This window comes from Melopsittacus undulatus, chromosome Z, assembly GCF_012275295.1.
Source record: "Melopsittacus undulatus isolate bMelUnd1 chromosome Z, bMelUnd1.mat.Z, whole genome shotgun sequence".
Lineage (NCBI taxonomy): Eukaryota > Metazoa > Chordata > Aves > Psittaciformes > Psittaculidae > Melopsittacus > Melopsittacus undulatus.
In genome coordinates this window covers 97,587,944-97,602,499 of record NC_047557.1, presented here as the reverse complement: position 1 = coordinate 97,602,499, position 14,556 = coordinate 97,587,944, and the positions used below count along the sequence as shown (strand labels likewise).

General features: G+C 40.3%; 1 protein-coding gene across 1 annotated transcript; it reads left to right on the top strand.

Annotated features, from left to right (window-relative positions):
• Positions 1–44: 44 nt before the first annotated feature.
• GCSH (glycine cleavage system protein H) lies at positions 45–7,908 on the top strand. The gene is made up of 5 exons (XM_034073081.1): positions 45–171; positions 3,551–3,630; positions 4,795–4,858; positions 6,406–6,537; positions 7,094–7,908. Exons 1-5 carry the CDS (start codon positions 45–47, stop codon positions 7,189–7,191), a joined length of 501 nt encoding a protein of 166 aa, XP_033928972.1. The 3' UTR covers positions 7,192–7,908.
• The last annotated feature ends 6,648 nt before the right edge of the window (positions 7,909–14,556 follow it).

Genomic DNA, 14,556 nt, shown 5'->3' with positions numbered 1-14,556 from the left:
GAGGCGGGCGCTGTGCGCGGCACCGCCCTCTCGCCGCGGTGAAGATGGCGTTGCGAGCGCTCCGGCGAGTCGGGCCGGGCCTGGCGCCGCGCTGCCCGCGCCTGCCGCCGCCGCTGCCGCCGCGGGTGCTCGCGGCGAGGAGGCTGGGCACCAGCTCGCTGGTGCTGTCGGGTGAGCCGTCTGGGGAGCCTTCGGTGCCGCTCTGTCAGAGCTGCCGGGAGGGGAGGGTGGGCTGCGGGCGCAGCCGGGCCGGCCCTGTGGGGAGCGGTGCCACAGCCGGTGGGGGCTGAGGTGAGCCCCCCGCTCGGTGCGCGGAGCAGCCCCAGAGATCGCTCTCCGGCTGCGCGGCCCTGGCGAGCATGGGTACTCCGTGTGCGGCGTGCACGGAGCTGCGGGGAGCGGGTGCTGCATCTCCCCGGGGCTGCGGCCGGACATCTCCACCCCGGATGCCCGTTTGGGGGCCGAGAGGGCCCCGCAAGATGGCTGAAAGTCGGCGAGGGTTTGTAGCCGCAGGGGACAATGAAAGCGCGGATTCACCTGCCCGGTGCCGCCTCCCCTGAGGAGCAGGTTCGCCTCCGTTAGTTGGCAACAAACTTTTAACCTCCACTCCGTGCTGCAGCAAAAAGCCAAGTGGCCGTGTCCCTTTCCAACCCCAGCCAGGGTGCAGAGCAGGGCGAGCATGGAGAGCGTGAACTTGACAAAGGAAGTGGGTAGTTTGTCAAGCGGGATCCTTGTCTGAGGAGCATCAGTAGCAGGACCAGAAATGGGCACAGCCGGGAGGAGGGAAGCCGGCAGCAATTAGTTTAGGTGGGCTGACAGGGAACCTAAACCAGGGGTTTAGGGCCTTGGGGCTGTTTGAGCTAAAGTTTGGCTCTGCCTCAGCAGCTGCTGTGCACCACAGCTACAGAAAGGGTAAGGCAGGAGATGGGGTTGCACATTGGTGCTTGGTGTGATCTTGCACTTAAAAGTAGTTAATTCTGGAGGTATCTGCTGCTGTCAAAGCTCCCTTTGAATGGAAGTCTGAAAAATAGTGATACCCCACCAAACAAAATGTTGAAAAGGTAAAGAGGGAAATATGCTATAAAAGAAATTATTGCCACTAAAAAAAGGTCATGAATTTCCTTCCAGATAGGTTGGAGACTATCTTTTTAATGTCTTCTGCACCAAGTGAGAGAAATTTTACTTATTAGTCATTACTTGCAGATTGAATCAAAATCTAAGCTTTTTTCACTATTCTAATTGTTTAATGTACCCATTGTTTTTCTATAGCTACAAGTTGAAGCAAAACCATAAACTATGCTTTTGTTTTAGGCAGAGAGGAAAAATGTTGCATGCCTCTTTGTGGAGGTGTCACATTTTCCTTCATTCTTCAGATACATATTTATGAAATACATAATAGAGGCAGGCTAAGTTAAATGAGGGTCTGAATTCAGAATGTGCTGGTTAAGCTGATACCAAGGTCCTGTTGAAATGGATGAAGCTAGAGTAAATTTTTCTGCTTTCCTGGAAAAGAATGCTCACAAAAGAGACTTGGTGTGCTTTGACAGTTCATATTTGTTTAATTTGATTTATTTAGTGAGCTGATTACATAAGATCGAAGGTCAGATTTTGAGATTACTTATTAACTCTTTAATTCGACCTTTATTTACAGTGGTTTTGTTGCGTGCTTAGAATTGTTCAAGTCTAACTTTTCAATTTGTCCTTCAACAAACTTCAGTGCTCTTCCAACTGTTGAGAACATTTTACTGCTCTGTTCTGAACTGATGTGGAAGTCTTCTGGTTTTCCTTCTATTATTTTTTTTTAACCTTGACTTGTAAACTAATCATATGCTATATTGTTATTCTGCATAATAAAAAGACAGTGGTTGGCTTCTTTGTGACATGTGGTGTCACAGATGTTCAGCTTGGGTTTGAGATTGCGTCATTCTCCATTCTTATGGTTCGTTACTCATTTCCAAAATTCCTGTGGGTTCAATATCTTGACCTAAAATGATTTAAGACTTTTGATTTCTTCTGTTTATTAGAATGTGTCCTGAGGGATTTTTGTGGGTAAAAATAGTGCTACCTGAAATTCTCTGGGGTTTTGGAAAATTTGGAAAATACTTAATATTTGCATTTTAGTCTAATTTTTTTTTTGTACTGTACTTGCAAAAACATGCATTGCTCTACTGAGGTCTGTAAAACTTGGATTGTCTTCAAACATAAACCATTTTATCTGAGACGTACTTCTCATAAACATGTTCAGATATAAATGAGAAGATCACTACAACTGAAACAGCTCAAAATATGACTGACTTAGAGAGGAAAGATTGTAGGAGGTGTACAGTGAGAACTTCTGTTTTCCTTCATGTTTAGACAATGCAGAAGGATTTGCACAAGTAGTTTCTCCAGCCAGCATAAGGAATCCAGCCTAGAGGAGGAGCCTGAAGGGAGAATATGGAACTCAAGAGAAGGTCCGGCTGTGCTATTCTTATTCTGGTGCTTGTCACACAGGGAGCTCTGTTTAAGAAGTTGTATTCTCCAGCTTCTAGCACATCCCTTGCCTGATTGCATAGGTGCTACAAGTAAAAATTAAAAATAAGTTAATAAAAAGGGGGGGAAGTTCCATGTGGAAACCGTGGAACTGAGAAAGCAGACAAACCAGGCTGAAAATGCTCTGAGTAAGAAAAGTTCCAGGTAAAATGTCAGTGAGAAAGATGTCTATTTCAGTTAATTCTTTTGAAGTTTCTCCATATGACTTTATAGGAAGAAATTTTAATAATAAAAGATGGTACAAGCTGCCCCAGGTGTTACAAATCTAAAATATATGTAGAATTGCCAGATTGCTGTGAAAAGACTGAACAGGGTCTTAATTATGCTGATTTTAAAACTATACAGGATAACCATGGTATTCTTACAGTAACAGTAGTAACAGCAAGCACATTTTCTTAAGTTGTCTGGATGAGTAGCTTTGTTAATCTGGTCTGTATCAATTTGTCTTAATTTTACACAGATCTGTGACAACATTAAACTGAGAGAAATAGACTCTGTAGGAAATGTCAGGGGAGGGAAGGGAGTCAGCCCCTTTTGCTAGGCTGCAACTTTTTTACTTCATGGTTCTGTAAGTACTTTGAATTAGATGCTGTAGTGCTGACAGTTTCTAATGCATCATTAACACTGTCCTTCCCTGGAATAATAAAGTGGTTGTCAGAAACAAGCAGTAAATATGCTGGAAAAGCCACGATGCCATTGTAGGAATGAGTACACATATGCTTCAGACTTAGACTTTGAAGTAGAGCTACTCCTTTCGCACCTGTGTTTTATCAATCTCTAGATGATTACAGGTCATAGAATACTCTCAGCAGAACACCTAGTGAGCTTCTGTTGCATCACTAAGAATGTCACAAGCAGAACAAAATGCTTCTGTAAATTTTTTATCCTGTTTCCCAAGAAAAACTAACAAAACTGACCTCACTAAAAAAACAAGTGCAGTTTGACAGTGTAAATATGTTACTGTGTCTAAGTGAGCAATGTCACTTATTTCTGAAATACCAAGTCTGTTTCATTTTAGCCCGCAAATTCACAGACAAGCATGAATGGATATCTGTTGAAAATGGCATTGGAACAGTAGGAATCAGCAATTTTGCACAGGTATCGATCCCTCCCCCTTTACCCGAGTCTGCAATATTTATTTATGCATACCTGCTCTGTCCTTGCTCTGTGGACAGGTTTTTTTACTGTTTTTTTTTTTACTGTTTTAACTGCATACACTCTCTGCTAGGCATGATTTTTGGACTTGGATCTGTCACGTTTTTTGTGAAATGAATGTTGCTTCAGCATCCTGGTGGATTCTTAATCATTTCAGATTGAGCCTATAGAGAGCTGAACTTGATGAGAAACTCAGTGGTTCAGCAGAATTCAAAACGTCCACTATTACCTGAGTTCTTACAGGCCTGAGGAGTTTGTGGCTACATAGAGGATACTGTGCACTTTTTATGTCAAATTTCCCTTGAACAGGAATATGGTGCAATCCCTCTGATTAAAGAACAGTTGTGAATACTAGTACAACATGGCACAGATTTATTACTCTAGGTTAGGATTTCCTCTGGGTTGTTTTGTACTTGTGCAAGTGATTGATTTGAAATGGTCACAGGCAAATTCAGGTTAAGATTCACTGTATGTGAAACTTCAGAAAATGTTATGTGAGACGCTGTCAGTGAAGTGGAATTAATGCTTTGTAGGACAAGCAGCATTTCCCATGATCTCTGTTTTTTATAAGTAACAGAATACACTGTAAGATCTCTAGTCTTTTGTGAGATAGGGTACATTTGTCAGTGAAGAGGCAGGTGCCTGTTCTGGTTGAGCTGATTCCTGTGGTGGTAAGGCTCCTCATTAGGTCTGTCAGGACAAACTGTCCAGCTGTCCATGTGTCTGGAGAGGAAACACTATATTTGCTTTCAAACTGCACTGGAAGAAACAAAAAGGATATGCCTTCCAATCACTGGGAACGTTTCCTTTAAAACAGTTGTTACTCTAGCTAATGTGAAGATGAGCTGATGTATATATGCCTTGTAACTCAGCCCGTGGGTTATTAACACTGAGATGAACAGTAATTGGGCATTTGGGTCATGATAACAAAGCATTCTTTTCCAAGTTAAATGTTTAAAAAGTGGAAAAATATGTATTCCTAAGAGAATGAGAGCTAAATTTAGAGCCAGAGATTACTTACATACACATTCTAGAGTTACTGTATCAGGTCTCTCCTATGTATAGTTTCTTTAATGTATGCTTTGTTGCTTTTGTTTTTCTTTTAAGGAGGCATTAGGGGATGTTGTTTACTGTAGTCTTCCTGAAATTGGGACAAAATTGAATAAACATGGTAAGTTTTGGTTCTAATTTCTAATGAAGTAAGTATTCTAGTCATCCCACTCGCTCTTTGCAGAGATTAATTTTATGAGGTAAAATTCACGCATTTTTCATAAATTTATGAAGTAAAAAATATGTTCATTAATATCATCTGGATGCAAAACAAATCCAGGCTATTTCTACAAGAGAGTTTTATTTCAAATTCTCACTGTCAGACCATGTGTGGTAGCAGAAAATACCTTCTTATTAAAATGTGAAGAAATTATTTTAAAAATAATTGAGTTTTTTGGTAATGGTTTTACCTATGCTCTGGTTTTAAAATATTTATGCTTTAATTTGGACTTGCTAATGTGCAGGCTGGCTTATTTGTGATTGTGTATTTAGGCATTTCATGAGTTGTACAATGTGAAGCATCTAATTGATATCAAGCTCTAATTTTTCTATGAACGTACAAACCCAGTAATTTTGGAGTATCAACTGTAATCATAGGTTTTTGCTTATTAATGATGTACAAATTGTAACATTTTTAATCATTCAGTTAAGTTGTTTTCTACGTTAAAAAACAGTGGGCACTAACAGGTAGAAAATAAAAGCCTATTCCTGTATTTACAGAGAACTCCTTCTATAGCATATGAAGAAAATTAGCTTTAGAGGTTGCAGAAAAAGAAAATAGGTTACTGTGGTAAAGTAGCAGACCTCTCTTTTGCCATCCTACTTGTGGAATAGGTTCGTATGGAACTGTTTTGGCCAAATCTAGTACATCACATTGAATGGTAAAACGCTAAACAAAAGGTCTTTTTGTTTAGGGCTTTAATTAACCAACTTGTAGTTTTATCTGAAGGAATTTCATTTCCATTTAATTCTTTTCTACTTATTCTGGCTTTAGTCTAATTCCAAGCTTTCTCAGAACATGCTGTTCTCTGATTGCACTTGCTTATGCCTATCTGCTCTTGTGACAGCTCTGTGTGCCTCCAGCCTGTCTCGTTTGTGGAGTTACTCAGGACTAACACTGCTCCAGGCATTGTTTCTGTAACTGACTACAAAACAGAAAAAAGGGGAACAGCAGCTGGGTGATTCCATCATGGTGCTTGCAAATACTAATGTGTGCTTTCTGAGTGCAAATGTAGCACTTGATAGTGCTTCTGAAACAAAACTGGCATTTCTCAAATAGTGGCTGTGTATATTCTGTAACCGAATTATATATAAAAAGGTTTGAATTATAGTTAGAGGGTTTATTTAGGTCTCTTGCCCCAAGGGTTGGAGGTGGTTCCTTCTAACCTAATCAAACCATATGCTGCAGGGCTTTAGCCAAAGGATCAGCCTATGTGTAAGATATTTCCATCCCTTCTGTAGTAGCCAGCTAGCTACTAGCAAGAATATCAAATTTAATACTGCTAATTGTTGTCATAAAGTTGGTGACTTCAATCTCTTGACAGTTTTCCTTGCTCAAGATCCAGACATTGTTCAATGGGTAGGTCATCACCAGAACGTCTGACTAAAGAAAACTAAAGTGCTTTGTATTTTCCTTTAAAAAACGTTCCACCATATTCTGTGTTTCAGATGAGTTTGGAGCTTTGGAAAGTGTGAAAGCTGCTAGTGAACTCTACTCTCCTCTCTCAGGAGAAGTGACTGCAATTAATGATGCCCTTGCAGATAATCCAGGGCTCGTCAATAAATCCTGTTATCAAGATGGTAAGATGTCATTTTTATCTTTGGATAATGAATACCACCTGGGTTCTTGCTAGCAAAAATGGCTCTTCATTTCCTAGTTCCTTCCATTTAATGGTGTGAAGATTTAAATAGAATATATTGAATACAGTTCAAGTGCAATAGAATTTAACATGAAAGCATTAGTGTAGTCTCTTCTTAGCTGGCACCTGTTTTTACACCATGTTCTTTTCAGACATAGACTGTGGTTGCATTTAAATCTATTTCCCTTCATCACATTTCTTTTTCACTCTTCTAGCAGCTCATAAGGTCAGGCTGTCTTTCTAGACAGTGTCTCCTTGATGCTACTATCAGACAGTACTAAATTAGACAGCTGGTCTGGCTCAAAGGCCATTTCTTATGACAGGTTGTTTGTTCATTTTATAAGTATTAAAACATTGTTTTGCCTGCACAAGAAATCCTGTTGATTGTACCAGTGTTAGAGGGCTTGTAGCCTACTGGGGGCACTTTTTTAACACAGAGACATGAATGAATCTTTCTTGTAGGATATTAGCAACTGTTTTCCATTTCCTACCTTCAGGTTGGCTTATCAAGATGACTGTGGAAAACCCTGCTGAACTTGATGAACTGATGAATGAAGACGCCTATGAGAAGTACATAAAATCCATTGAAGACTGAGCTGGAATAATGAAATAAATCCATATAAAATATTTCAATGTAGTTTGTCATCAATCAGTGAAGTACAGAATATCCAGTTTTGGCAACCTGAAAAATCTCACTTAACGATCCCACACGTATACAGTGCCATAAATAATTACAGTGATAAAAATGTTTAACATCTGTATAGCTGCAAGGGTGTTTTATTCTGTCTGATTTACGTAACTTCAGGATGTTCTCTATAATATATTGGAAAACAACAGTTATTTGCTAAAATATATACTTTCCAAGAATGATTTGACAATCAAGTTTATTAATAACAGCCTTAATATGGTAACAAGTGGACACATGACTGTTCTCATAACCTGGACTAGAGCTTTCATTGAAATGCTTTTCTAATGCTCCCAAGATACTGAAAAGGGGTATCTGCCTAGCTTCCTAATATTTTTCCTAATTATAGTTGCAGAGATAATACCAAAAAAGAAGTCATATCAGCTACCTCTTTGCATGGCTATTACTTCTTTATAGAATTTATTAATCCTTTGTTTTCCTTTTTCACTGTACTATGTAGTCAAATAGTTCTGCCTTAGAGACAGAAGGTATGGTCCTTGTCTTCTGATTTATATGCTTCCTTAGTACACAAAACTCATGTGATGATAGTTTATCAGTGTTCTAAAATGTTCAGGCTGTATCTTTTTTTGTCTAGTGAATAGTAAACGCTACCTATGTCACAAGTAATTAAGGAATTCTACATTTTTTTTCCTAGCAACTGGTGATTTCAGAAGGGTAGATATTCGTGAAAATTGTGTGATCCATCATGGTTTGGCATGTAATGGCAGACACAGGTAATGTGTCTGTCAGATCCAGTCATCACACTGCTGTAAGGACATTACGGTCATGCAGCTAAAACTTTCATTTGGCAAACCATTAAACTGAAGCAGCTGATCCCATTAGATGTAATAGTTAATGAATCCACAAATGTGCATTCAGAGTTGTGGCATCTAAGGCTAAGGTTGAGTTGTACAGACCTGCACTCCAGGGAAATGTAATAGTACAGCAGAGTTTTGGTCTAAAACTTTCGTTCCACAATTTTAAAGTAATGATTAGAAGCGAAGCACGAAATGGGAATGAAAGCCAAGTATCTATAAGTTGATCTAAGAGGAAGGAGGGAAATGTTTAATCTGTGTAAGATGACAAAGGCAAAATTCACATTCCTTTGGAAGTTCTGTTCAAAAGCACAGCTCTTCCAAAGGGCAGAAATACACTGCAGGTTATACAGAAGCCTTTATAATATGTAAAAATGTGGGGCTTTATTATGATCTGAGGGGATGCCAGAGTGATTGGTGTTTCTTTGACATCTGAGGGTCTGACTTTTCCTGCTGAAGTCACAGATAAAAGCCCTGCCAAGAGATGCTCCACTGCGTATTTAAGATCAAACTGTCTTCTCCATAGGAGTTAAACTGCAAAGTACCTTAAAGGAGAGAGTGGGTTTAGCTGTGCCACAGGAGTCCTGGCTTGGCAGTGTTGGATAAGCAAAAGGCCCCAGTAAACCTGGTGTAAATGCTTTAAAAACTGCCAGTACTTATCCATTATTCACAACATCATGCACTATTTACTGTAACAGGCTGAGAGAGCTGGGAGCTTGATCCTGGCCTCTTTACAGGCTCCCTGTGGAAGCTTGGATCTTTGACCTCCCTCTGCACTTTCCAAAGGGAAAGGGAAAGTTAGTTTCTAATTAGGCTGAGTGTAGGCAGATGGAGGTAGGAATGCATGAAAGTGTTTCTGTTTGATACTGTTTCTTCTACTGTACTGTTTCCAACTTTACTAAAGAAATAGGCTCTTCAGTCCTTGCCATGTAATGTATGAGACTTGTGGATCTCCCTTTAAAGGTTTGCCCAGAGCATTCTAATGCATCTGTCATGGGTTGAGCAGTAGCAGTCATTTTTCTCCTTCTTGTAGCTGGTGCAGTGCTGTGTTTTGACTTCTGGGCTGGGAACAGTTGCTTGATAGTGAGCATGTTTTGAGGGTGTTTTTGTTCAAGGTTTTTTCTGAGCACGTGCTCCAGCCAGGTGGAGGAGGGGAGGCTGGGAGGAAGGAGAGACAGGACACCTGACCCAGGCTAGCCAATGAGGTATTCCATACCATAGCACATGATGCCCAGGATGCAACTGGGGGAGAGAGCTGGAAGGGTGGAGCTCTGGAGGAAAATGGAGGAGGGAGCACGCGGTGCTCGGCCAGGCAGGGTGGAGTGAGTTATGGGTCGGTGGCTAGTGGGATGTTGTATTCTTTTCGCTTGTTATTGGCTGTATCATTATTATTGTGTTATGCCTTAGCTATTAAACCGTTCTTATCTCAATCCGTGGGGGCTGCATTCCTTGGATTCTCCTTCCTAACTCTCCGGGAGTTGGGGGACTTGGTTTAAACCACGACAGTATCGTAATACATTTTTTTTTCCCTTTAAAGTATTTGTATTTCCTTTTGATGAATTAAATGTGGAATAATAATTTCTGTACTCCCCTAAGGAACCCAGGAAATAGTAAAATCTTGCAAATGTGATCTCTTCCTCAGGCTTTGTCCTCATCTGTGTATTAGTGTTTATGAGAATCGTTATCAGTCGTTGTCTGACATGTAATGTACCCATGTGTCTGTCAGATCCAGCAGGCACACTGCTGTAAGGACATCACAGGAATGAAACTGAAACTTTCACTTGGCAAACCATTAAACAGAAGCAGCTGATCCCATTAGACTTAATGAATCCACAAAGGTGAACCCAAAGTTGATGTGACATCTAAAGGTCAGGTTGAGCTACACACCAGTGTGTCTAAATGACAACTTCCCAGAGAAACCACCTGAAACAGAATTAATTCCATGCCCATGGCAGGGGGCTGGAACTAGATGATCTTAAGGTCCTTTCCAGCCCTAACTATTCCATGATTCTAGTTCAGCCTTTTCTTCCTGATGTGCAGTTGGAGAATGCACATTCAATTGCTTAAAGAGAAGGACCAGGAGCCTCTCTATCCCTACTACTTTTAGGGTTCTTATATGACCTTAAAGTGATTTATTAAATTTCCCAATACCTCTTACAATGGGAGCAATAATACATAGGTGCTTTTCTTGTGTGGTTTATGCCAAGAGCTCAGGTGTTCTGCAGTTATTTAGGCTGACGGATGTCTATTGGAGCAAGTATTTGTACGTCTTTCTACAATTCACTCAAACTGAGTTATGCTGCCAAAAGAGTGTGTTTGTTCTTCTTTGATGTATGCTACTCAAGCAGAGCTCCTAGCTGTCAAACATCCCATAGTATCACCACACTCAGCAGCAGCAGCAGGAAGCCTCATGTAGGCTACCATCAACTGCATGAAGCCAGACCCTGCAAGGGTATGAATGCAAACTTGCCAACATGAATCTGTAGTGAATGCCTTTCCTCAAAGTAAAAAGATGGAGTGAATGTGCTTTAGCTCTGGTCTGTGACACAATTTGAAATGCTTTTCTATAAATCATAGGGGAGAAAAATCAAAGTTGTTCACCAGTATGTTCTCCTACAGAAAATGAATAAAGGAGATGAGTTTTACAAAATAACCTTTTATCTGTGACCTCTTAAGTCTTCATCCTGAACTTACGAACTTAATACACAACTACGGGATACTAAATGTTGCAGGCTCATTAGATTGGTTTTATGGGAAATGATGTTTTACTTACTTTTCCTACAACCAACAATTATGTCTCTATCCCCTAGGGGTTAATTATATCATCACCTTTCTTCTTGCCAACACTTCCTTTCTGTACGACAATTACCAACCCCTTTATCTCTCAATATAGCTAGCTGAATAATATAAACTAAACTTGTATTTTTTGTATATTTATTCTATTTTCTATTTTATCTATATTTAGTTTTCTAAGACTTTTATCAACATCAGTCCTGGAAAAGATTGCATGCCTAAGATTTGCTCTGGTTTTCAATCAGTGAAGTGCTGCCTCTCCTTGTGAATCTTTACCTGTCATGTATATAAATACACATCATGTAACTGCTATTTCTCACCGGAGGGGAAAGAATCAATGTTATAAAACTAGAGCAGAAGAAGTACATAAATAATAACACTTGTTGATGTTTTGATGAGCATGAAATAAGGGCAATGCCAACTTCACTTACGAAATTAGCAGTAAGACAATTACCTCAGCAGCTGTGGTGATTGGTTTGGAAGTGCAGCAGATCTCAGTTTCTACTGCTGCCCTTCAGATGTCTCCAGACAGTTGATGTCCTATGGATGAGGATCCTCTTTTTCTTCACACTGAAAGTCTGGGAATTCACAATCTTACTGTAGTAATGGCTCCCATCACAGTGTTCTAATACACCAAACATCCCTAATACATAAGGGATGTAACATCTATCTTTGCATCAACCTAGTCATGTGAATAAACAAAACTGTGCTGATAAATCGATCAGTAATGATCCTCAGCTCCTCAACGGAACATGTGAGGATTTTCTGTTGTGATGCTGGGAGACATCACCCAGAGAGAGGCACAGAAGTTGCACCACCTGCACTGTGTGTGTTGGAGAAGAAAACGAAACGCTAAGAGCAGCGCATGATTCCTTAACAACACGAGTTCATCAGTGGGTGGAAGCTCCCGGTTGTCAAACAGTGACGTGATTTATTAATTCCGTGTTAAAAAAAGACGTTATTGCACAATTTCTCCACGCGGTGGCACTCAGAACGTTGAAAATGGGAACAGGGAGGGAAGGGCGGATATGGGGGAGAGAAGGGCAGGTACCTCACTGCTCGGTTGCTGATAAATGGCAGCTCAGCTTCAGTGGCAGATAGCTCCGTGCGTCAGCTTATCATAACCAGTATTAACCATATCTTGCTTCCCTGAGAATGCTTAAAACCCTCTCCTCACAGCGCTACATGTAACAAAGGAATTAACTCGAACCTCATTTTATTGTACCTATCACGTTAGTATCTCTCTCCTCCCTTAGGCTGCTCTTACTCCTTACAGCACATCTAAAACCTGGCCCGGTGCAGAAGGGGTGTCTGTAGCAGACTAGAATGTTACCAACTTCCAAACATGATGCCAGCTATTAAATCTATAGGAGCCTTTCAATAATAGAGCAGAGATTGACTCAGAGCTTAGGGGAACACCAGTTTTACCATCAAAAGTCAAAGGGGAAACTGCTTTAACATGAATGAAGCTGCATCAAGCATAGGGAGACTACAGAAACCATCTACATGACACAGTGCCATTTCTTCAGACAAACGTATTTTAATGTGATGAAATGGGACTGGACTAATTGCACACCAAACACCTCTGGGTAGGCCATTTCCAGGGAATATGACCTCATGGCTTTAAAACAATATTAGGAGGCTCCTGAGCAATGTCCATCAGCATAAGTTATCAGCACAGTATGCAGCAGATGGCCCAGGCAGGCTTTGAGAGTATCCTCAATGTAACTTTCTCCAGTTTCCCCACACTACTTGAGACACAGTCTTAAGAGGAACAGTCCTTGGCAGGAGAATTTAACCTGAGGTATCTGGATTGGCTAGTGTGCCCCACGATATTGACATCCCTCTCTTCCTGACAAAGCATAATTGAGCCACTTGATCTATTTTAATGCAGTACAAGCATCCTACATCCTCTGCTATTAGGATGTTTTATTTGTCATTTGTTTATAATGTTAAATTATTTATGCTATTGGATGTTTTTTTCTGAAGAGATGTATTTTAATGGAGGTACTTGTACCTTTCTCTAACCATTAAAATCAATCCACGGGATAGGATGAGTCTGCACTTCTCAGGATTCAAGAGCACTTCTGGTTTTCAGCCATCATACTTCACTGCTTAAGTATTCTTGGCCACTCCTGCCTGTTCTGACAACCCCCACTTGTGCCACAACTGGCAGGGCAATGCCACTGATAAAGCTGTGCAGGACCACCACTACACAGCTCTTTCCTTTCTGCAATATATCATCCTCATTTACAACTGAAGCATGTTTTTGTCTATTTCCCATACCTTCCGTAGGTGTAACAAGAAACTGAAGGACATTGAGGTCCTTTAATGCATGTCTCCACTTCTATGTAATCTAAAGTAGTGTTTGTAATTGGGAATCTAACACAGGTTTGTAAAGGGCTACTCTTTAGAGGAAGCACAGAACCCCCCTATTACTCCTTTCAACCGGCCCCTGTATACATGGAGAGATGCAAGGAAGAAGAGGCTGTCATCTTCAGGCCAAAGAAAAAGGCTCAGGACCGTGGCTCTAGACCATGACAACAGCTTTAGCTCCTGAAATGAGATTGCATTATAACCTGAGCTGCCCATGGCAGGGGGTTGGAACTGGATGATTGTAAGCTCCTTCCCAACCCAAAGCATTCTTTGATTCCATGATCTCACAGTCCCTACTGTGGAAAGACCAGGCTCTTGCTCTCTTCCCCTCCTCTTTGCCCTCTCCCTTCTCTCTGTACCTGACCCTCCTCACTCCTGCTTTCTCTGCCCATCTCTGCCCAGGGCTCCCCATGATGAAACGGCCATTCATGAGATGGCCATGGCTTTCAATCATAGCCCAGTCCTTCAGCCAATTCAACTCATCAGTCAGATCAAAACGTGTTGGTAGAAAACACCCAGAGAAGGACATTAAGAAACAGGGACTATTATTATCATTGTCAATAGCATTATTGTATGAATACTTCATACATTTTAACACTTGTTATTAGTAAGGTTCTTTCATCTACTGTAATTCTGATTAGCAGTCAGATGAATTACTGTAGCAATATTTTGCCCTGTGTGTGAGTAAAAAAAGTAATGAAAAATTAAACCAAGATGAAAGAACAATTTAAAACTATTCCTGTTTTTTTATTATTTTAGAGCACCATGACTTCATTATGATCTCCACCCAGAACTGTGATCTCTTTATTTCAGGATCACTCAAGCATAATAGCAGTTCTAAATTCAAAGCATATGCCTCACCAAAAAGAAAAGTGAAATTACATTGTATTATACAAATTATGCAGTACAATATTTATATAATAGCAACTTTAGAAAACAGTTCTGGATTCTGTAATTTATGTGAGTTAGGTGTTCACTTTTTACTTGAATAAAAAGATTAGATGTTAAATCAGGAAATATTCCCTCTGGGGGGAAAAATTAGATCTGAGGCTCCATTTTAATTATTTTGTCCTTATAAAGAAACACATGAAAATATTATTACTATTAATAATGAGAAAACTAAGCAGATGTTTCTGCAAAAGTATAGGAAAAAAGTTGTACTAATTTCATAAGAACAAATATGGAACATTCCTTCTTCTTATGCTATATGGCTTTTATCTCTATTTCAAAAAAGGCTTTAAAACTGTTGTTCAAGAAAAGCTGGAAACTTCTGGCCATTGTAAGGTAAGAT